General features: G+C 45.8%; 1 protein-coding gene across 1 annotated transcript in view; it reads right to left on the minus strand.

Moving 5' to 3' along the window:
* The window catches only part of MYBBP1A (MYB binding protein 1a), a 53,240-nt gene that overhangs the window by 11,332 nt on the left and 17,579 nt on the right, over positions 1-24,329 (minus strand). Inside the window, exons 16-24 of the mRNA XM_056865105.1 lie at positions 24,192-24,281; positions 22,821-23,006; positions 22,390-22,554; positions 20,891-21,048; positions 19,886-20,020; positions 17,001-17,118; positions 15,542-15,673; positions 15,229-15,297; positions 538-651 (exon numbers count right to left, since the gene is read on the minus strand). Coding sequence (XP_056721083.1) covers positions 538-651; positions 15,229-15,297; positions 15,542-15,673; positions 17,001-17,118; positions 19,886-20,020; positions 20,891-21,048; positions 22,390-22,554; positions 22,821-23,006; positions 24,192-24,281 — 1,167 coding nt within the window. The remainder of the gene's footprint in view (positions 1-537; positions 652-15,228; positions 15,298-15,541; positions 15,674-17,000; positions 17,119-19,885; positions 20,021-20,890; positions 21,049-22,389; positions 22,555-22,820; positions 23,007-24,191; positions 24,282-24,329) is intronic.

Genomic DNA, 24,329 nt, shown 5'->3' on the forward strand with positions numbered 1-24,329 from the left:
CCTCTTGGCATTTTTCAAGAGTCTCAGACTGGCATGAGGCAGCATCTGACCCAACAAAGAAGGGGTAAGCATGCGGCAATCTGGCTGAAGAGAGATCCGGACTGGGATTGTAACACAGGGGGGTCCAGGGAGAGAAATCAAAGCAATGAGAGAAGACCCTCCATGGAGAAATGCAGGAAGGGGGGGCACGGTGTGCCCTTGAATAGAGGAGGGGGAGTTTCACCACCACAGCAGCGCATTCTAAGACAAGTCACAAGGGGGCCCATCACAAGAGATAAGGGGAAAGAGACCCTCCGGCCCCACTGTAATTCAAACACCGGTTAGGGAGTTTTTGGCTGCCGTACCCTGATTCTATGCCTTTGGGGAGGGGGGTCTGATTGGCCACTGTGAGAAACAGGATGCTAAACTAGATGGAATTTTGGACTGGTCCAGCGGGGCTCTTCTTATGTTTCCATGAAGCTCGAACACAGGCAGGCTTTAGTGGGGAAAGGTGCCTGGACTGAAAAATCTGCTTTAATTGAACCAAGAAGATCTCACCTCTGTGACTTGATTGGTGCTCTCTCTAATTAACTCCTCCCATTCCTCATCTGTAATTGAAAGTCGGAACTGCCGCGTCTGCAGGGCTTTCTGGAGAAGCATACAGGCCTGAGCCTGGAACAGACAAAGGAAAAAGACCATTGAAATACTGCAGGGATCATATTAAAAAACAGTCAGGAAGTTAATACATTAACTGAATATTTCGAAAGGATGAACTGTGGGGAGGGGGAGAAGTGACGGGGGGAAATAAGAGCACCTTCTATCCTGCCTTGTGCTCTTGGGAAGAAAGAGAAATTGGGGTATAGAGGTTAGAGGGTCAGACTAGGATGACCTGAGTTCAAATCCCTGATCTGCCATGTAACTCTCTGGGTGTCCAACTGAAGACACGTTTGCTTGTAATCCTGAAATCAACCCTCAAGTTGATTATTCCCACATTGTAAACAGGGAGGCTTGCGACGGCTTGCATGAGGCAACTAAGCAAGTTGTAAGCACAGGTGTAATTCTTAAAAAAAAATTTATTAACTATTTAAACATTACATGCACTTAAATATTGCACACACATACACATTATACCTTCTTCCAAGGAAATCAGCAAACAATTGTGAATAAGCCAATAAATAATCAAGAATATTGTTTCATACTATCAATTCTACTTAGTAATAAACTGTTCTACATTGCATGTAACTCATATGAGCCTTTTCATCTTCCACTCTGTTCTTTAGACAAAGCTCTAAACTCTAACATTACAAACTCCATCTGATACTTTTAATCTTAGTTATCCCCCTACTATAGTTCTTCTGGAAGTTCTAAGCACAGGTGTAATACACATCACTGACTCCCCAATCGGTAGGCCAGCCTGTTTCCACCATCTCTTCACCAAAATGCAGTCCTGGGCAGAGGCACAACATCTGCAGCGCTCAGCAGCACCCGTGCATTATCAAATTTAGTAGGCACCATCAATCACCACTTGCCACGTCCACTAAATCGTGCCATTTTTGTTTACAGGTTGAGTATCCCTTATCCAAAATAATTGAGACCAGAAGTGTTTCGGATTTTGGAATATTTCCGTGTACATAATGAGGTATCTTGGGGGTGTGACCCAAGTCTAAACGCGAAATTCATTTGTTTTATGTACACCTTATACACATAGCCTGAAGGTAATTTTTATACAATATTTTAAATATTTTTTTGCATGCGGGGCATTGTAGGGAGCCTGCCGTTGGTGCGAACAGCCTGCGCACTTGCCATTTTATTACACTTTGAGGGTGCTCAAAAAGTTTTGGAAGATTTCAGATATCGGATTTCCAGATAAGGGATGTGTGTGTGTGTGTTAAGTGCCATCAAGTCACTTCCGACTCATGGCGACCCTATGAATGAAAGTCCTCCAAAATGTCCTATCTTTGACAGCCTTGCTCAGATCTTGCAAATTGAAGGTTGTGGCTTCCTTTATTGAGTCAATCCATCTCTTGTTGGGTCTTCCTCTTTTCCTGCTGCCCTCCACTTTTCCTATAAGATAAGGGATACTCAACCTGTATTTGATTCTGGGACCAGGGCTCTGACAGTAGGGTTGCCAGGTCTCTCTTTGCCACTGGTAGGTTTTTGGGGTGGAGCCTAAGGAGGGCGGGGTTTGGGAAGGGGAGGGACTTCAATGTCACAGAATCCAATTGCCAAAGCGGCCATTTTCTCCAGGTGAACTGATCTCTATTTGCTGGAGATCAATAGTAATAGCAGATGATCTCCAGCTAATACCTGGAGGTTGAGCAAAACAAAAACAAAGGCACCTCCGTGCCTATACCAAATAGGTTTGGAAATTAGCACGGGAAAGTGGTACACAAATGCACATAAACAGGTTGCAAAAAACATGTCTATAATGAGTAATGAAGATGGAAAGAACAAAACAAGTGTACAACATGAAAGCTTAGCAACTAAGTGATTGGTTATATACAAATGTACAAGTAAGCATGAAACAGTCTATTGGTGTGTATCTGGAGGCAAAAAGTCCTCTTCTGAGTTTCAAAATTAATCAGTTCAGCAGGATATCCAATAGTAGGTATAAATCCAAAAGCTAGGGGACGGCTGTTTCACATTCGTTTCTTCAGCCCCACATTGCATCATACATTTTGTAGTAAGTCAATTACATATACAAGTCCATTTCAATTCAACATTCTGCAGCAGCACTGTCAACAGATTCCCAATGGGATACTAGTACTGTTTCATGCTTACTTGTACATTTGTATAGAACCAATCACTTAGTTGATAAGCTTTCATGTTGTACACTTGTTTTGTTCTTTCCATCTTCATTACTCATTATAGACGTGTTTTTTGCAACCTGTTTATGTGCATTTGTGTACCACTTTCCCGTGCTAAATACCTGGAGGTTGGAAACCCTATTAGACAGCCAAGGAGGAGGGCGGTGGCTGGGCAGCCTACGAAAGCTAAGAGTTACCAGTCAAGGGCAAAATAAAGGGGGAACTCTGGGCACAAACAGAGCATCTGATCCCCCTTTGAGGGAGCAGGTCACTAGAGGGTGGTGACGCTACCAAGGAGACCCTGTCTCATTACACAGACATATCAGGAAGAGATTAATGGATCTCCTATCAAAGAGGAAGCCAAAGGGCAGGTGTTACTCCAGGAATTATATCTCTATGATCTGCATCCCACCCTGAACCTCAAGCCTTCTCTCATATTGACTGCCAAGTCAATGGATATAGACACAAGCCTCTCCTCTCCTAGAGAACTCTACTGCCCCCCCCTCGAACCACAATGCAGCCAAAGTTTTTCTGTGTACAACCAGTTACCCTACACCAGTGGTTCCTAACCTTTTTTTTTGGGCCATGCCTCACCTAAGCATCTCTAAAATCCTGATTGCCCCCCCCCCCCGTGACATATAATTCTTAGCGGGCTTTCCCCCTCTCCATTGTCACCAGCTGACCGCCGTGTACATTTTAATTTTAAAAATTTGTAAGTCACAATATATATTTATATACTGTATATGAGGCCCCTAGAACCATAAGAAATGCAAAAAGTTCACTGTTAATAACTCATTCTCGAATTGCCCCCCTTAAAAATCAAACTGCCCCCCTGTGGGGCATGTGCCCCACGTTGGGAACCACTGCCCTACACCCACAGTCTTAAGCACCATTGCAACCTCTGTCTAGCAACCTCTTGTCTGTTGTGTGTGCACAGACCTGCCTTGGAAGTCCCAATATTAAACTTGAGCATTAAGAATGCCAACCGCCACTGGCATGGGGAAACCCTACTGTACTTCCCCCAGAACCTAACCACGTTATCTTCACATGCTGGATTAATAGACTATGTGAAAGCAGCTGGGGAAGGGAAAACACGCAGTCGCTGGGGGAGATGAAAGCCATAGACAGGCCGCAGGAGCCCGAATCATTGAACACCTGAGCGAAAAACGATGGTATAGATCTCCCTCCCTCAACAGACACTATTCTCTCTCCGCAAAGTTGCTTAGGACGGTTTTCTCCTTAAGAGTCAATTACTTTGGGAAATAACAAAGGAACAATCGACTCTTACTGACTCAGCATCTCTCAAGCAAGTCTTCTCGCTTGGCCTTTTCCCTGATGCATTTGTTGTTTTCTGTATGAAGGGAATCATTTGACTGCAAGAACAACTGGCATGCCCACTGGAAGGCTAGACTACATCCTTCACAAACAGAACAGCAGCTCTGGTGGATCGAATCAGGGGTTAAATCTTGGCCAACCTCCTGTTTCCCACGTTAGCCAACATGATGCTGCCAGAACGGCCAAGCCCTTAGCAACGGGCATTTAGAGATACGCTGCCTCTGAATATGGAGGAACCATTCATAACTATTGATACATTTCTCCTCCGTGAATTTGTCTATATATTTATATTTAGTTATTTATAACCCACTTCTCCCCAATGGAAACCCAAAGCAACTTACAACACAGTTCTCCCATCCTGTTTTTATCCCCACAACCCACTCTATGAGGTTGGTGATCCTGAAAGAGAGTAACTGGCACAAGGCTACCCTGTGAGTTTCCGTGGCATAGTCAGAATTCAAACACGGGCTTCTCAGATCCTAGTCCACCATTCTAACCACTGTGCCTTGCTGACCATCAAAGCAAACCTTATGCCAAATGAACAAACATTTATTTACATTATTTATAGTCTGCCTTTCTCATTGAGACTTAAGGAAGATCACAGAGTGTAAGTCAATACGATCAACAGGATGGGGCATCCAATAAGCAATGGGGTAGGATTAGGATTGTCCTCGGGGCATCAAACCAGTGAGAGGGGCATGTCTCAGGAGGTGGTGGTGGTTACTGCAAGGCCCGACAAAGCTGAGGTTGAGAGGGGCAGTGAAGGATCCCCAAAGGGAAGGTTGGGTTTCCCTCAGAGTAAACACATCCCCGCTAGCCTCTAGGAAGAGTGGTGCCTCGTTTCCTGCTAGCTGGTTAGAGAGACAGTGTGGTGTAGTGGTTAAGAGCAGTGGTTTGGAGCAGTGGAGTCTGATCTGGAGAACCGGGTTTGATTCCCTACACCACATGAGCGGTGGAGGCTAATCTGGTGAACTGGATTTGTTTCCCCACTCCTACACACAAAGCCAGTTGGGTGACCTTGGGCTAGTCACAGCCTCTCAGCCTTACCTACCTCACAGGGTGTCTGTTGTGGGGAAGGGAAGGTGATTGTAAGCCGGTTTGATTTCCCCTTAAGTAGTAGAGAAAGTCGGCATATAAAAACCAGCTCTTCTTTTTATTCTTCTTAAACAAGCAGGGAGTTAGGGTAGCCCGAGAGAATCACAAAAGCTAGACAAACATGTGCGGATCCACTTAACCTGGATGTGGAATGTAACATTTACCTGGCACATATTTCAGTCGGAGATGTTTTTTGCTTCCAAGTACAGAATACCGCCAGCCTTACCCACATTTCACCATAATACCATATCCTAAATTTCATTTACCAAGACTTTCTCCCTATAAAATACTTAATGATTGCCCATGTTCCTCCAGAATAGGGGTGGGTGTGAAGCTTGGTTATATATTTTGCAAACTAGATTATCAAACTTGGTAAAAAGCAGCTCAAAATTCAGTTTTATGTCCACCTGTATCAAACTCTATTTACACACTAATATAAAAAGGTAACAACCACCCATCTAGCTCAGACCAAGGGTTCCCCACAGTGGCCAACCAAATGATTCTACGATGGGCACAAGCACGATATACAGTCAGCAGTCTTCCTTCAGTCATTTCTCCCCAGCAACTGGTATTCAAGAGCACACTGCACTCAAACATGGAAGTTCCATTCCTATCGCAGTTGGCAGCCATCGATAGTCTTATAATCAGTAGAACTCTAGTCCCTTGTTAAAGGCAGGCAGCGACTCTCCAGGATTTTAAATTAGATGTCTTTTACATCATCTGCAAGCTGATCCTTTACCTGGAGATGCTGGGGATTGAACCTGGGACCTTTTGCATGCTAAGCAGATACTCTGCCACTGAGCCACAGCCCCTTCCTGATCTGTGATCAGATCTCCCTCTAAGTTGTCAACGGCCCTGGGGAAAGGTGCTTATGTCTTAACCTCTTCCTCTCCACGCTGCATTCCTGATTTAAACAGTCCTTCCCCATCCAAGAAGCAAACTTTCAAGACATCCGTAAGCACGGCGCATACACAATGGAAACAAATGCAGTCAATGCACACAAACCTACAATCTTCATTTCTTTTATGTTACAGAAGGGGGGTGGGCTGAAGTCCAGCAAAAAGATGTTTTGAGCTGCACTGGAAATCTATTTCAGCAGCAAGAAGCGAGCCTCATTACCTTGTGGTTTATAGAGCCTGACACCAAGAAACCAGACAATTAATCCGTCTTCCTTCTGGGCAGAGAGAAGCATGTCGTTTTATACAGAGGGCCAACACAGAAGCCAATTAAGAGAATGTGCAAAGGACTGACATGCAGGGGAGCTCCCAGATGGCTGGAAACAGGCAAAAATACCCAATATGAAGATAAATTAGCCAAACTTTGCCCTCAACAGTTTCCCGTATACCGCTTTGTACAGGGACAACTGCTAGCAGTGACGGGGCCTGTAGTCCAGTTCGCAGAGGGGGACGTATATGCCACTGCTATTGTATAACAGGAGGAGATATGACTCAAGAAGACCCCTGTTCGAATCTCGCCTGCGCCCCAAACTCATTAAATGAGCGGTCCTAATGTACGTCCCATGTTATTCGATGGGGCTCACTCCCAGGAAAGTGTCCTTAAAACAGCCTCAGCCAAACCTCTCTCTGGTGAACTGGATTTGTTTCCCCACTCCTACACACGAAGCCAGCTGGGTGACCTTGGGCTAGTCACACTCTCTCAGCCCCACCTACCTCACAGGGTGTCTGTTGTGGGGCGGGGAAGGGAAGGTGATTGTAAACCGGTTTGAGTCTCCCTTAAATGGTAGAGCAAGTCGGCATATAAAAACCAACTCTTCTTCTTTCTGAATCTCAAACCACTCCTTCCCAACATGGGGGGGGGATTACAAAAACACTGACCTATCTTACAGGGGTGTTGTAAGGATTGTCGAGAAGTGCATGGCGTGCTTTGACCATCTGAAAGAACTAAAATAAGTGCTAAGTATTATTATTAATTACAATTGGACAGTAGATTAATAGCAGCAGCAAAACACCGCTAATGGGCGATAAAAAGGGTCACTCGGTGCCAGCGTGTTTCTCTTCCTTCTCAATCATTTTTAAGTGAAAACCGTCACCACGTTCCCTTCTTTCGGCACGTGTTAACGAGACTCCAGAAGGCGGAGGGGTTGGGATTGTACACGGCAGGCTAAATCACTACACCAGGCATTCTTAAGAGCCACTTAAAGCTTCACATTTTATCACTCCTTTGACAAGCGAGAAACACTGTGTTATACACTCTTGCACAACACACACACACGCCTCCGATCTACAATCCCGCCCGCTCTCAGACACCACCAACGCTTCCGAGCGAGCAGCTCACACTCCTTCGGAGCAACCCTTAAATCAGCAGGCGATGACAGCCGTCGTCGCAGCGCCTCGATAAAAATAATGGAGAGGCTGGCAGAAGCGAGGGCCCGCTTCCCATCCTAAAGACCTTTCCGCTAACTTACAGCAGCCGGCTTATTAGCTCTGTAGTAATAATCCCGTCGCATACTTGGCTCGCTGAGCTTACACCATTATGGGGAAAGGTGTCAATGCCCAACCCCTTAAAAAAGCCAGCGTGGTGCAGTGGTTAAGAGCGGTGGTTTGGAGCGAAGGACTCCGATCTGGGGAACCGGATTTGATTCCCCACTCCTCCACATGAGCAGCGGAGGCTGATCTGGTGAACTAGGTGTGTTTCCCCACTCCTACACATGAAGTCAGCTGGGTAATCTTGGGCTAGTCACACTCTCTCAGCCCCACCTATCTCACAGGGTGTTTGTTGTGGGGAGGGGAAGGGGGTTGTAAGCCGGTTTGATTCTTCCTTAAGTGGTGGAGAAAGTCGGCATATAAAAACCAACTCTTCTTCTTCAACACGAGGAGGTTTCCTATGGAGGCATTTTGAGGGCTGGCCGTTTAAAGCACAAACCTTCCGTTAAAAAAAACAACCCCTCTCTACTTCTTCCTCAAAACATTTCTTTTTTTCTAGCAAGGCTTCACGGGGCTTAGGAGACACATAGGAGCGATCTATTACTGAGTTAAACTGTCTTGCTCCGTACTGTTACCGCTGTCTGGGGTGGTCCAATATCTCAAGTGGAAAAGCATCTTCCCCAATACAAGCTACCTGAGATTCTTTAACTGGAGTTTGCAGAGACAGAAGCCGTGGCCTTCTCCGTTCCAAGCAGGAGATATACCACTGAGTCACAGACCCCCATCCCAAAAAGAAAACACGGAACCTGTTTTATATCAACTCAGACCATTGACCCTTCTAGCTCAACTGTCTACCATGGCAGAGGCTCTCCAGGGTCAGTGAAAGGAACCCACACACACACACTATCTGCTACCGGAGATCCTCTAAACAGGGATGCCAAGGATTGGACCTGGGACCTTCTACCAAAGAGCCATACACACACACACCCAATCCAAGGAATGCAGTGGACTGAACCTGAGATTTTTCCCCCCTGCAAAGCAAACATTTTGTCACTGGGGATATAGCCCCCTGTTGCTAAAGATAGCTTTGCGTGTTTGCTGATTCTAAGTCTCCCATCCATTCGGAGCCTCTAAGGTTTCACTCACACATATAAAAGGAGAATGTGTGTGTGTTAAGTGCCGTCAAGTCGCTTCCGACTCATGGCGACCCTATAAATGAACGTCCTCCAAAATGCCCTATCTTTGACAGCCTTGCTCAGATCTTGCAAACTGAAGGCTGTGGCTTCCTTTATTGAGTCAATCCACCTCTTGTTGGGTCTTCCTCTTTTCCTGCTGCCCTCAACTTTTCCTAGCATGACTGTCTTTTCCAGTGACTCTTGTCGTCTCATGACGTGACCAAAATACGACAGCCTCAGTTTAGTCATTTTAGCTTCTAGGGTCAGTTCAGTCTTGATTTGATCTATAACCCACTGATTTGTTTTTTTGGCAGGAGAATATAAACATATAAAGCCTTATCCCAAATCAAGACCATTGGTTCAGCTAGCTAAGCACTGCCTGTTCTTTGGGGGGGGGGGGAGGCGTGGATCCTGGGAAGGATGGGGTTTGGAGAGGGGAGGGATCTCAGCAGGGTATAATGCCATGAAGTCCACCCTCCAAGGCAGCCCATTTTCTCCAAGGGGACTGATCTCTGTCGTCTGGAGATCAGCTGTAATTCCAGAAGATCTCCGGCCCCACAAGCCCTCTCTCTACACAACAAGCCCTAAGTTGCTGCTTGGCCACATCTTGGCCTACTCTACCTCACAGGCTACTGTGAATGCTAGCAACACAGGTTCAATCTGTTTGTTGTGAAGGTCACTGAACATCCAGCCCCTTAGCCTACCGTACCTCGATCATAATCTGGGCCCAAGCTGCTGCTTGGCCATGAAGGTCATTGAAGGTTTCCCAGTCCCCCAGCCTCACAAGGATAAATTGGGATAACCCTACAATTTGCTGGCCTGAACTTTTCACAGAAAGGGTACCAAAAGTGATAAATCGGGAAAAAGAGCCGTACCAGGAGATCTCTTAGCAACGGGGGCCTTAACGCTACATCAAAATTACAACCCACCGATGACCTTGCAACTGAGCAAATACACTTCCCCCCTCAGGCTACGCTTGACAGATGCTGCAAAAACGCGCCGGGTAGGGATTCATGTCAAGCTCGTATCTCTTTAAAAGCCTCGGCTCTCTACGCATCAAATGGCAAATATAATTCAAACGTGTTAGGGAAATTACTCAACCTTACAAGTCCTCCCTGACTGCCCTGTGCATTTCAGCTAAGAGAGTCGGCTGTTGAGAGACAGGTTTGCTACGCCCCAGTGAGCAATTCATCCATTTTGCTCCAAAGGGGGAGTCCTCATTATCCCTTGCAACCTGTGGCAGTGGAGATAAGAAAGGTAACACAGACCTGGGAAGCCATGGCCCTAACAAAGCCAGACAGGCTCCGAATTGGCGCAAATGGGCCTTAAATCTGTCAGCAGGACGCAATGTGAGGATCCTGGATTTTCCAAACCGATTTGTTCCAATTTCCTGCTGTCCACCCTTCCTCCCCCAATTACAAATTCTATGCCAGGGATATTACATTGTATACTCGGCGGTCTAGAAAATAAATGCTGGTTTAAAGCTTTATGGCAAAGCATTTTTTAGAAACGTAAGGACTGCTGGATCCAAGCAAAGTCCGCCTAGTCCGGTACCACTTCCCCCGTTGCCAACAGTGGCCAGCCAGATGTTTCCAGGAAGCCACAACCAGGGCACAAATGCAACAGCCTGTCCCGTTCTTCATCCTCAGCATCTAGTACTCCGAGGTATGCTGCCTCTGAACATAGATGCTCCATTTGGCATCCAACCACCACTGATAGATCTATCATAGCATGAATTTAATATTTTTTAAAGCTATCCAAGCCAGCAGCCACCATGGCAACCAGGGGCAGAGAATTCCACAAGTTAATTTTGCCTGTGCAAATCAGTACTTTTGTCCTGAATAGACTACCAGTCAACTTTGTGGGCTGACCCTGACCGGTTTCCTTTTAGTTTCTCCAAAGAATACGCAAGAAGAAAGGAAAAGACATAAGGATAATGCCCCCCCCCTGCAAAATGGATGTACGGATGAGGAAATCAGCGCATGAATGAGAGACAGGTGACCATAAACAGCACAGATCCTCCCCCTAAATACTGTACCCCATCTATTAATTCATTCACTTATTTTTTTATTAGATATTTTAGACACTGCCCACCCATAAGGCCTTCTATCTGAGAGGTGCCTACCTCACTCCCAGAGGCAGTGGGAACCAGCGAAAAGCCTCTAATGAAGATCTCACCAAATGGGCATAATCGCGTGGGACTCTCGTGCTCAAAAGCTCGCGATCTCACGCTGCTTCAAGAGCATTTCAAAAGGATGGAGAGCAACATTAACCCAAGTGAATTAAAAAAAATCACTCTAAAATATCCTTTATAATCTCCAGTACTTTGTGGCAAGTGTTCTATAATGAATTCTCCCTTTACCACCTGCTGGAAAACATCCTAGGAGGAGGTGCTCGACGTCAGATCCTTGAGCGAAAATGAGTCATTTACTTTATCGTCAACGTGGGCAGAAGCAAATGCTTTACTGGGTGGGGAGGGAGAAATCTTTGCTTTTAATGCTCTGCTGCCTTTTAGCCATAGGTAAAGTATAAGTGGGAAATGTAATTAATTTTCAGCTTTTTATTTAAAAAACCCACACAAAGACTCTTGAGGTCACACAGACAGGCTAGTGGTCTAAAAATATCAGCCAAACTCCATTTTATTTTCACCCTTAGAAAATATTCCTGTCTTTTCATCTATGGGCTCAGTGTACAGCCTTGAACAGGTCACACACACCCCAGGTTCAGTTCTCCATCTGTAAAAGGACAGCTTCACAGGGCTGTTGTAAGGACAGAATACTACAATGAACACCAAGTTGTCAATCTCAGAGTCCCTGTTCCAAATCCTTCCTGTCCCACAAACACATTGGGGCCAATGGGGCGTAGCGGTTAAGGGAGGTGGATTCTAATCTGGTGAACTAGGTTGGTTTCCCCACCCTTAAACATGAAGCCAGCTGGGTGACCTCGGGCTAGTCACAGTTCTCTTAGAGCTATTTCAGCCTCACCTACCTCACAAGGGGTATGTTGCGGGGAGAGGAAGGGAAGGAGATTGTAAGCCGGTTTGATTTGCCTTTAAAAAGGTAGAGAAAATCGGGATATAAAAACCAACTCTTCTCCTTCAAGTCTCTCTCTCAAACTCCTTTTCCGCAATCTGCAATACGGGATAATACTGGCCTGCCTTACAGGGCTGTTTATAAGGATTACAGAAAGATAACGCACAAAAAGCATTTTGAACATTCCGAAATGCTACCAAAATTGCAGCGTGTTGGTATGATTATTTAGCACGAGGATGTGTCCTTCTAAACAAATGTGTAGTGGAGCAGAACCTTCCCTTTCTGGAGTTTACCTTCATATACTTCTCCTCCCTCTGTGAAGAGTTTGGGAGGGGGGAGGCTGAGCTCTCCTCAACAGTACATCCCTTGTACTCTCAAAACAACACAGCTACCGCTCAGAGCTGTTAATGCGCTTGGAACAAACTAAAGATTAATCAAAATGTGCCTACCCATGCATGGGTACGTTTTGAGCTTTCTCACACAGTTTTAGAAGTTTTTTCAACAGCCCCTATGACCGCTTTGTGAGGTAAGCCAGCACTGCTGTCTTTAGGTTGCAGATGAGAAGCACAGAAAAAAAGAGCACGCAGAAGCACAGCTTGCCGACAAAGTTGGGGGTAAAGTGTAGATGGCTGGGGAAGGCAATGGCAAACCACCCCATAAACATAGTCTGCCTAGTAAATGTTGTGATGTGACGTCACCCCATGGGTCAGTAACGACATGGTACTTGCACAGGGGACTTCCTTAGAATCATAGAGTTGGAAGGGACCACCAGGGTCATCTAGTCCAACCCACTGCACAATGCAGGAATTTCACAACTACCTCCCCCACACACCCCCAGTGACCCCTACTCCAGGCCAAGATGCCCTCCCTCTCATCATCTGCCTAAGGTAACAGAATCAGCATTGCTGACAGATGGCCATCTAGCCTCTGCTTAAAAACCTCCAGGAAAGGAGAGCTCGCCACCTCCCGAGGAAGCCTGTTCCACTGAGGAACCGCTCGGTTAGGAAATTCTTCCTAATGTCTAGACGGAAACTCTTTTGATTTAATTTCAACCCGCTGGTTCTGGTCCAACCTTCTGGGGCAACAGAAATCAACTTGGAACCATCCTCTATATGACAGCCCTGTCAAGTACTTGAAGATGGTTATCCTATCCCCTCTACCTACCTTGGGATACCAGATGCTTAGGAGACACACATGGGGAAGGAGCTATTGACTTCACACCCTGCCGGAGGACTTCCTGGAAGCATCTGGCTGGCAACAGGACATTAGACTAGACTGGAATTTTGATCCAACTCAGCAGTGCTTTCTTATGTCAAACGCAATGAGGTCTCAACTGGGTATTTCCCCATCTCATAGCAGGCAGTTTAAGCGGCTATTATGCTATGACAGCTTTCAGATCTTCTCCTTCCAAGAGCCCCTCACCACATCACACTTTTCTTGATTGTTTGAGGAGGCTGGATTGCCACTACATGCCACAGACCCTCCCCACGGGGGGGGGGGGGGAGATTTTCTCGGTACTATTTCAAAGCATTGCAAATGGAATGGAAAAGAGAAGCCTCAGTGCTGGAATCATGCCTAAGCGTGCTCCCCACATACCAGAGAGATTGTGTGCTGACACGTTATTTTTGGCAATATTTCATACCAACTATGATTCATTGGTTTGTTTGTTTTTTGGGGTTTTTTTTGTAAAAACGAGGGGGGAGAAAAACCTATGCCATTACAGAGAAAAAAAGAACTGTCAAGATCATCAGACCCATTACTAAACATTAAAAATAAAAAACTACTAAGCTACTGTCTCACTTAAAACACAAGAGATTCAGGGAGGCAGCAGCTAAGTTATACAAGGATAAATTAAATTATAGCGGAAGAAAAAAGAGGGGAATAAGACCCAACCTAAAAACAGAAGCTATGTAAAGGTTAAAAATATTTTTAAAACATTAAAATAGCACAATGGCATTTCCTAAGGTTGACATCTGTAACCACAACCAAACGCGTTTCGGCCTATTGGGCCTTCATCAGTGGTTAATTAAAACCCATGTTAGCCTGCACACATTTACAGAAATAAATAAATACACATAAAAACAGTTCAGACCCAACCAGGCATGTGTATAGGTTGTAAAATCTATTGCCAATTACTCAAACATCTGGTCAGATTAGTTCTAGTTGTAATACTGGTTAGTATATGTCTCTCATATACTATGTGTGCAGGTATCAACCTAGTAGAGCAGATATATATATATATTTTCCTTTTACCCAACCTTGGGTACCCAGTTCCTAAATTAAATTATATCCAGGAAAAGAGGCACGTACTCACACAAAACCTCCAGTCCTGAGAACCCCACACGTGCTCAGAAAATAAAATGAACGGCCTCTACGGAAGGAGAGATGACTCAGGGAAGCCATTTGGAAGGTCAACACTTCCCCAGGGTATTGCCACAGCAATAAGATCAAACTACATCAGGGAGGAGGCAAAGGGAATTAAACTCCACCCATGCATGCTTCAGACTGGAATTTGTAAAGCAGAGTTCAGGGCTTAGGGGCAATGTCAGACTGATGCTGGCAGAAAGCCAAAGACCCCCAGGAAAAGCAAAAATAAACAGGAGCCACATTACAAATCTTTCCACATCCGTTAATATCTTAAGCTTTTTCTTCCTCACAAGAAGAGGAAGAGGAGTTGGTTTTTACATGCCGACTTTCTCTACCTTTTAAGGAGAATCAGACCGGCTTACAATCTCCTTCCCCTTCCTCTCCCCATAACAGACACCTTGTGAGGTAGGTGGGGCTAAGAGAGTTCAAAGAAAACTATGACTAGCCCAAGGTCACCCAGCTGGCTTCATGTGGAAGAGTGGGGAAACTCTTCCACCAGATTGGAGGAGTGGGAAATCAAACCCGGTTCTCCAGATTAGCGCCCACCACTCCTAAACACTACACCACATTGGCTCTTATAAGTACTGAAATTGCCAGAACTTTGATGTGACCCACTAGCAAGTAGAGAAGAGTGAATTTAGACACCCAGTAGCAATAACATGTAAATGTTTTGTAACATTAAACAGACAAACATGGCTACCCATCGTGATCTACTTCTACCAATAGTTAAAGAGACCTCTGGGGTTACTGCCCTGACCTGGGATGGCCCAGGCTAGCACCTTTCTCATCAGATCTCAGAAAGCGAAGAAGGTTGAGCTCTGGTTAGTACTTGGATGGAAGACCACCAAGGAAGTCCAGGGTTGCTCCGCAGAGGCAGGCAATGACCGACCACCTTTGCTTGTCTCTTGCCTTGAAAACCCTAAAGGGTCGCCATAAGTTGGCTGTGACTTGACGGCACTTTCTACCCACCAGGTTTACTTCTGCACCACGCACAGGATTTCACTCCAGCACATAAAACGTACGATTTCTTAGCCAACTGGCATACACAGCTTACCTGCTGGTGCTGCCTGGCCCCTGCAGTGATAGACTTTGCAACCGTGTCAATGAGTTGTTTGCACATGATCTAGAACCCAAGAAAAGCTGATGGTTACTGGAGGCTCATGCTTGTTTCACAGATCGAAAATGTCTCCCCCCAACCCCTTCTTGTTCAACTTCTGAAGGCGGTTAATGTCAGATATCAGTCCACCAAGCAGTCATTTCAAAACTGAAATGACAACCCCCACAAAATTCTTCAAGTAAAAAAAAGGGTCAGGTTGGTGGGCTTTTTCCTAGCATGACTGTAAAGAGAGACTCCAGCTTCCACCTACCGGATGACGTTCAAAAAGATCAAGAAACATAGATCCAGTGAGGGGGCTGTTGCGCTTTGTCAGAAACAAGTTCAAGGCATCCCTGTACACTGTGGTCACTCGCTCCAGGTCCAGGCTTCCTACAACAGAGGCCTGTGAAGAGAACACACAAAGGGAATATGTGTATTTTGTAAGTCATGCTGACATCGCCAAGACTCGGCATATTTATTCAGAACAGCCCTGGGTAGGGTGCTACATGCTGCAGAGAAGTAGTCCATGCCTGGAAAAGGTTGCAGTCTAAACAAATGAACATAAACTCAGAATGCAGGGTACGGCATAGAATTTTGCATCTCCAGAATTTTAACTATAATGTTCAGTTGAACATGGCTGGATGGGGCCCCCTTGCGCTGATCACATCCAGTGTGAGAGTATGGGACCTGGGAAGTCGAAGGCCATCCCCACTCAACCATGACGCTTACTGGGTGACTTGGAGCTAGTCACTCTCTCTCTCAGTCTAACCTGCCTCACAGGGCTATTGTAAAGATAAAGTGGAGAAAGGAGAACTATGTACCCCTAAGTTCCTCTGAATGAAAGGCAGGACAAAAACATAATAGATGGATACATAAGAAGAAGAAGAAGAGTTAGTTGAAGAAGAAGAGTTAACTTTCTCTACCACTTAAGGCAGAATCAAACCGGCTTACAATCACCTTACCTCCCCCTCCCCACAACAGACACCCTGTGAGGTAGGTGGGGCTGAGAGAGCTGTGACTAGCCCAAGGTCACCCAGCTGGCTTCATGTGTAGGAATGGGGAAACAAATCCAGTTCACCAGATTAGCCTCCGCCGCTCATGTAGAGGAATGGGGAATCAAACCCAGATCTCCAGATCAGAGTCCACCACTCCAAACCACCGCTCTTAACCACTACACCATGCTGGCTAATCAAGAAGCTTGATTAGATAAAGTGAATTAGGTAAGAAACTAAGAAGATCTGGCTGGCAAGACCAATGGAATGGGGGGGAGAACCACACATGCTGCCTCAACCTCTGGAGGAATGCCGGGATAAAAATGTGACTGATCCGCCTCTATCAACCCACCCACCAGTTAAGCCGAGCTAATGAAACCCCGTTCTGTGTGCCCCCACCTTCTGAAGTGAGATGGGTGGTGACCAGAAACAGGGTCTTCTCAGTGGTAGTGCCTCAGCTATGGAATAGCTTACCTACAAAGATCTGCTTGACACTCAGTCCTTCAGATACAAGTGAAAAAAAATTCCTTTGGCCAGGGTTTTGTTAATATTAGCCTGCTTGTGGACAGCACTTCCTGCGATCACATTATTTGCCTTGCTGTTTTTTTGTCTCCCCCACACACACACACACACACACAATTAACCCCACACGTCAACAGAACTTCATCGGCAGCCAGGAGCATACTGACACCCGTAGAATGTCGAATAAGCAAATTAATCAAAACAGGATCTTCTCACCTGAAGAATTTGTGCACTCTTCCTTTTGTTTTTTGGCTTCTTTTCCAGCTCAGCACTTTGTAGGGCTGCTTCGCTGCCTGGATTTCCCCTCAACACTCGGAAGATGTACAAAGACGCACTGCAGGAGAGACAAGGAGGCGTCAAAGCCCTGACGTGGGTTCAGGCTCAGCATTAGCAGGTCTCACACAGGAAAGAGGTGCTTTGTTATATGATCTGAGCAGATGGGAGAATTTTAGCCCATGCAAGTTCTCTTGTACTGGGAAAAAGCTCCCTGCACAGAAGGAGATTTGTTACAGTCTCTGCAGCAGCAGAGAGACTGGGCCACAGTAAGCTGCATTCCTGAAGCGCACAAGGAAATAGGTTTCAGTGAAACCAACGGGCTTTCCAAGTCACTGCATGGAGCTGAAGTTAAAAATATCACTTTGCCTACTGCAGGTGATCCCCATGAGACTTCGCACACGAGTTCAGGAGACTTTAAATTGTGTTGGACCCAACTAGGCAGAGGCACGAGGATTTGAGAACAGAACACAGGGAAACCGAAGAGGCTGCCTCTCAGCATGCACAGAATGCTCCAACCAGGTGATCTCAATACCTCTGAAGTAACTAAGCCACTGGGATTGTTAATCTAAAAGCAACAGCTCCCTCCCTCCCAAAAATTTTTTGAGCCCCAAGAAATCATTGGCAGTAAACATGGTGTGTGTTAAGTGCCATCAAGTCGCTTCCGACTCATGGCGACCCTATGAATCAACGTCCTCCAAAATGTCCTATCTTTGACAGCCTTGCTCAGATCTTGCAAATTGAGGGCTGTGGCTTCTTTATTGAGTCAATCCATCTCTTGTTGGGTCTTCCTCTTTTCCTGCTGCCTTCAACTTTTCCTAGCATGACTGTCTTTTCTAATGACTCTTGTCTTCTCATAATGTGACCAAAATACGATAAAGACTCAATTTAGTCATTTAAGCTTCTAAGATCAGTTCAGGCCTGATTTGATCTATAACCCACTGATTTGTTTTTTTGGCAGTCCACGGTATCCGTATCACTCTCCTCCAACACCACATTTCAAAGGAATCTAATTTCTTCCTATCCACTTTTTTCAATATCCAGGCAGTAAACATATCCTAGGATAAGCTGTAGCTCAGTGGTAGTGCACGTGCTTTGCATGCAGACGGTCTCTGGTTCAATCCCCAGAACCTCCAATTAAAGGATGTTGCCGGATTGGGAAAGAACCTTTCTCTGCCTGAGACCCAGGAATGGTAAACAGTTTTGGTCCAGACTGTACATTTGGCTTATGGACCAACATTTAATAATTGAATGCTCAATGCAAGAGCACCAGTCAGGTCAAACAGATTTTGAACCTGGATTCAATTTTGAACCTGGATTCAATTCAACCCTAACACCCCCTCACTTAGAGTGGAGAGAATTGCTTGGGGAAACCAGAATCAAAACTGTGTGTATTATACAGTGACTCAACACCGGATTTTGCATTAGCATCTAATTCAGAATCCTCAGAATATCAGTTTTCTTGCTTCATAAAAAGGTAAATATGGAAGCCAAGTTTTTAAACTTTATGGCTACAAGAATAGGCTTGAATGCAGGTGGACAAGGCTTGGGTAGTCAAGCAAAGAAAAGGGGACCAAGACAAATTTCCTAACGGTTAGGAAATGGATCTTTTAATATGCCACATCATCCTTCCTACAGCTAGAAGAATAAAATATGCATAACAAGTTTCAATTTGCCTAATTTATACAGTTTGGGGGAAAGCAGCTATTCTTAAGGTCAGCAATCGGTGTTGTACCCTGAAGACTTCAGTGGAGATGCCAGTTTACCAGAAGTTATATATTCCTAAAGCTGCACTGCTTTTCCACACGTACCACACACACACACACACCACAAACACCAGTTATGGGAGCGCACTGCCATATTCTCCAACCTGCAACGTCCAAATGTCACATGCCAACACACACAAATTCTATAGGAGACCGGCACCTATGACAGCGCCACAGGTTTACTCAAGGTGCAGGGAGGAAGAATAGGAGCAAGAGTGCTGGCCTCCCCCCCTGCCTGTGCAAGATCACCTGGTCGTCTGCAGGTGAGATCGCACAGAGGAGGCAGCTGCATGAACTCCCTTCCACATGATCAGCAAAGCTGTCTTGGAATGTCACAGATGACGGAGAGTTTGTGCTGCCTCATGCTCTGCATGGTTGCCCCTGTGGCGGTGGCTCAGTGGTAGAGCATCTGCTTGGTATGCAGAAGGTCCCAGGTTCAATCCCCAGCATCTCCAGTTAAAGGGACTAGGCAAGTAGGTGATGCAAAAGACCTCTACCTGAGACCCTGGAGAGCCACTGCTGGTCAGAGCAGACGGTACTGACTTTGATGGACCAAGGGTCTGATTTAGCATAAGGCAGCTTCATGTGTTCATATGTTCATATGAACCTTCATATCTTCTCATGTGCTGAAATAAGGGGTAGGTGATGTGAAAGACCCCTACCTGAGACCCTGGAGAGCCACTGCTGGTCAGAGCAGACAGTACTGACTTCAATGGACCAAGGGTCTGATTCAGTAGAAGGCAGCTTCATGTGTTCATGATAAGGAGATCACACAGAGGCAGGGGGCCAGGGAGCTTGAGCCCCCCACCCTCCTCCCATGCTCAGTGAACCCGTGGGGCTGTTGTAGACTCTCGTCTGGTGTACACAACTGACACTGCCTGCAGATTTCCTCTAAAATCATGAGGACTAGGAACTGGTGCTGGTGATTCTAATTGGGGGCTGGGGATCTTGGGATGCCAGCCACCAGGATTTGTTCGTACAAACACAAACATCTTTTGCCGCAGTGCTCAATATTTAAAAGCAGTGTAAGAGTCTCAGGCTCATCTGCTGAAAAGGGCCCACCTGAAGCAGTAGAGGGCCACCGAGGAGTCGCTCTGCCTGCAAGCTCGCTTCACCAGGCTTTCCAGATGGGTGTGCAGTTCCGCCCGGATGGGGGCCACGTTTTTGCAGTACTGCTTGGATCTACACAAATGATTCCTGAAAGCCAAGACAAACACCCCACGACGTTGTCAATAACTCAGGAAACAGCGCAAACTATTTCTCAATGGGGTCCGTCCATAAAAGAAATCTTCCCGACACCATGCTGTTAGAACTGCATCAGCAAGAAGGCAAACACGAGGTGTGCATCTCCCAGCTCCCTTTACACCTCTGGTAAAAAAATATAGCACAGGTCCTTAAAATAAATCTCCGCTGCGCCAAAGAAAGAATGGCTGATCATGAGGTGCTTTGCTCCTGAGTCACTTAAGAAATGCCCCGAGCAGGGATGAAGGATTACCAAGTACTGTTTAGCAAACCACTATAAAAAAAGAAATCAAGACTATACTTTTGAAAACGAGGCACACAAAAGCGTACTCAACACTACTCATCCTGTGACCTCTATTTAATTATTTATTTAATAGAGCCTCCATTCACAGTCTCTCAGCCTAGCCTACCTCATAGGATTGTTGTGAAGATAAAATGGAGGAGAGGAGAATGGCGTAAGCCACTTTGCCTCCGCATCGGGGAGAAAGGCGAGGTATGAATGAATAATAAATATGTTCAGGGGCAGGAGACCTCCAATTAATCAGAAGCCTGGCAAATGCATCAGAAGTTGTTTATCTTCACCACGATCTGTTTGTGAACTCTTCATGGGCATGTTAGGCCACTGCTGGAGAAAGGACAAAGGACTAGATGGACGTTAATCGGATCAGCTCGGTTCAGACATGACAGCAATGTCTGAACAAATCCGTGATCTCCAATGAAAAACTGTAATTTTATCACTTCCATCAAAACTGTTAAGGGGATATAAACCCGCGCTTTCAAATATGCACTGCACAACTAACCTCAAATAGTACCCCTGAAACTCACGTGAAGATGTCGGCTGTCTTCCGGAGATAATCCTGCTCTTGTTTGCTGGCCTCCGAGCTCATGCTCTGCTCAATCACCAGCAGCAGCGGGTCGACGATGTCGAAGACGAGGGGGTTCTCTGCCTGCTTTGTCAGGAATACCTCCACTAGATCCAGAACCTGGACATGGAAAATGGAATGGAGTCATATGGGACCAACATGAGCTTCAGGCATGAGGAAAATTGAGAGGCGATACTCACATGCTGATCAAGACAGGGCCCATGTGAATGTGATGTTCAGAGGAATGGGACTTCTTTAGTGTCTGGACCCATGTATTACAGAGCCCAGTATGAAACTGAAAGCAGCCAGTGGCCATGAAAGCCAGATAATGCAAGGGCTGGTTAGATCCAGATTCAAATCCCTCGCACAAGGGACTGTGGCTTAGTGGTAGAGAATCTGCCTGGAATGCAGAAGGTCCCAGGTTCAATCCCCGGCATCTCCAGGTAAAGGGACTAGGCAAGTAGGTGATGCGAAAGACCTCTACCTGAGACCCTGGAGAGCCACTGCTGGTCAGAGTAGACGGTACTGACTTTGATGGACCAAGGGTCTGATTCAGTATAAGGCAGCTTCATGTGTTCAAATGAACCTTCATATATTCTCATGTGCTGAAATAAGGGGTAACACATTTTCTGCATTTTTGTTTAAAGCTGCATGGCTTTAAGGCACATTATTTCCATCAAATGACAACTAACCTGCCAGCAAATGCTCTTGTGTGTTAGCAATTCCCGTTTCCATCACACAAGCATTTACTGACCTCTAGAGACCACAGTTAAAATAATCCTGTGCAAAGTCTGGTCCTCCAGTGAGGTCGGGCACACAAAGGAGAACGATTCAAAATAAAATATTTGGCATCCTGCTTGGAGCAAAAGAGGTCTGTCGTTTAGCAGAAACTTCTCCAACCTCAGATCCAGAGGTCAGTTTCCCTATGGAGAAGAACTCGACATCTCCAGACTCAGAAAAAGCAACATTACAATTTCATCCTCCAGATCCCCAACTTTCAATGTAGGGTTGCTTTGAGTCTGGTTGAGACATATTGCTCTTGTTTGGAAGCACGGGAGCTGCTTGCTTCACACTTCCCAAGCCCCACACTCGCTGTTGTGGGGGCTGCTTCCCAAAGCTGCTTGGAAGGTGGTAGCCACCTTCTCACCACCTTGGGATGCATCGATCCTCTCTTACCATTTCCAGAAAACTGGGACGCCTACAGAAACTCTGTATCAAGCTCAAAGGTCTCTCAGTGCTTATCGTATTATTAGCACCAGGAATGCATGTTAAAAATGTTGCTGTTTCGAAAACAAACTATCATTAAATGGAGATCTTAAAATTAAAAACCAGTGCTCCAGACAGGGTGCTGCACCCCCCAGCTGCAGCCCTGAATTAGTATTTAGCATTTACGTCGCACTTTCAAGACACCCTAAGCGCTTGACATACGTAATAAGAGGTCTGTAACTCTGGCCCTCTCACCTTAATCTTGAAGTCCCTGCGTAAAATCTTCTCCTTCCGCATCTTCTCCTTCTCGTCCTTCTTGGCTTGAATGCGCTTCTGCTGTTCGGCAAAGAGAGCTGACAGGTTCTTGTCCAGGGACATCATGGTCTCATCATCGACGTCCTCGTCGCTGTCGTCTCCTCCCTGAGGTTTTAAAATGGTCCACGGGATAAGACACCTTTAGAATCTGAGTCTACGGTACCTGAAGAACTACAGCCACCCATAACAACTTGCCTAGATTCATAGATGGTGCTCTCTCTGTGAGAACCCTCATTACCCAATGCTAGCCTGGCCAAGATTTGATGGAGGGATATTTTGCTGCTACCCCCAGGATGATGCTTTCCCTTCCACACTTAGCTTCAAAACTTCTTTCTTCCTTCTGTTGACTCCTCTGCTCTCTGACCACTTACCAGCGCATTCCCAGCCTGCAGAACGTTCATCAGCTGATGACGGAAGTTCTCATCCATCTCTTCATCTTTCTCGTCTTCGCTGTCCGTCTTCCCATTCTCTGCTTCCTCATCATCACTCTCGTCGTCATCTTCAGAGTCTTCTTCACAAGAAGACTCGGAACTCTTTTCAGCAGCGTCATCTCCTCTCTGCCCCCAAAAGAAAGATCCTTTTAGCCAGCTGCAACCCAGAGGTTTTGGTTTTCCGGCCCCAAAGGGTATACCAAAAATACAATGAAAGGGGTAGGGGGGGAAAGAGAGGTATCCTTTTTGGGAGATTCAACTGACTATGAGCTACCATTAAACAGATGCAGCAGATTAAGCAAAGAGTTGATTAAAAAAAAAATCCCATGGCTGCATTTTAGGTGTTGAGGCACTAATTTTTCTGACCACCTAGGACCAACTGAGAAAGTATGAACATAGGAACATAAGAAAGGCCATGCTGGATCAGACCAAGGTCCATCAAGTCCAGCAGTCTGTTCACAGTGGCCAACCAGGTGCCTCTAGGAAGCCCACAAACAAGAAGACTGCAACAGCATTATTCTGCCTGTATTCCACAGCACCTAATATAATAGGCATGCTCATTTGATCCTGGAGAGAATAGGTATGCATCATGACTAGTATCCATTTTGACTAGTAGCCATGAATAGCCCTCTCCTCCATGAACATGTCCACTCCCCTCATAAAGCCTTCCAAGCAGGCAGCCATCACCACATCCTGGGGCAGAATTCCACTACTGAACTATGCATTGTGTGAAAAAATACTTCCTTTTCTCTGTTTTGAATCTCTCACCCTCCAGCTTCAGCAGATGACCCCACGTTCTAGTATTGAGACAGGGATAAAAGCTTCTCCCGGTCCAATCTTTCCATACCATGTATAATTTTCTAGACCTCTATCATGTGTCCCCTTAACCACCTTCTTTCCAAGCTGAACAGCCCAAAGAGTTTTATCCGCTCGTCATAGGGCAAACCAAGGTTAAGGAAGCTTGACAAACCATGGTTTGAAACTTGCTGGCAATCAGAAATCATAGCTGGATAGTAAATCCTGGCTTATGCCAAATGATACCTCAATTCAGACATAACCACAGTTTGCAACAGCAAACGCATGTGCAAATCATGGCTTAGAGCTGGCTTTTTGTTTTCAGTCTGCTCAGGACTCCAGTCCTGAGGTTCAGGGGCACTACAGTCTGCCAGTTCAGACAACACACCAAACCGTGGCGTCTTTAACTTCAGTTCAATGATAAAATGGTTCAGGAACAAAGAAGTGGCCATTACATCACTTAGGAAAGAGCACTCAAATCTGAGGGATTAATATGTAGAACTCCACTGCACTAACCACATCCTTCTGCAAAGTTTTCTTCTTTTGTGTTTCTTCCACCACCACAATGGCACCTTCTTCGTCCTGATCTTGCTGTGGGTCAAAAACCTAGGGGAGAATTCAAAATGTATTTGCAGGTGATCAGCTGGTTGTTTT

The sequence above is a fragment of the Euleptes europaea genome, chromosome 19, assembly GCF_029931775.1.
Source record: "Euleptes europaea isolate rEulEur1 chromosome 19, rEulEur1.hap1, whole genome shotgun sequence".
Lineage (NCBI taxonomy): Eukaryota > Metazoa > Chordata > Lepidosauria > Squamata > Sphaerodactylidae > Euleptes > Euleptes europaea.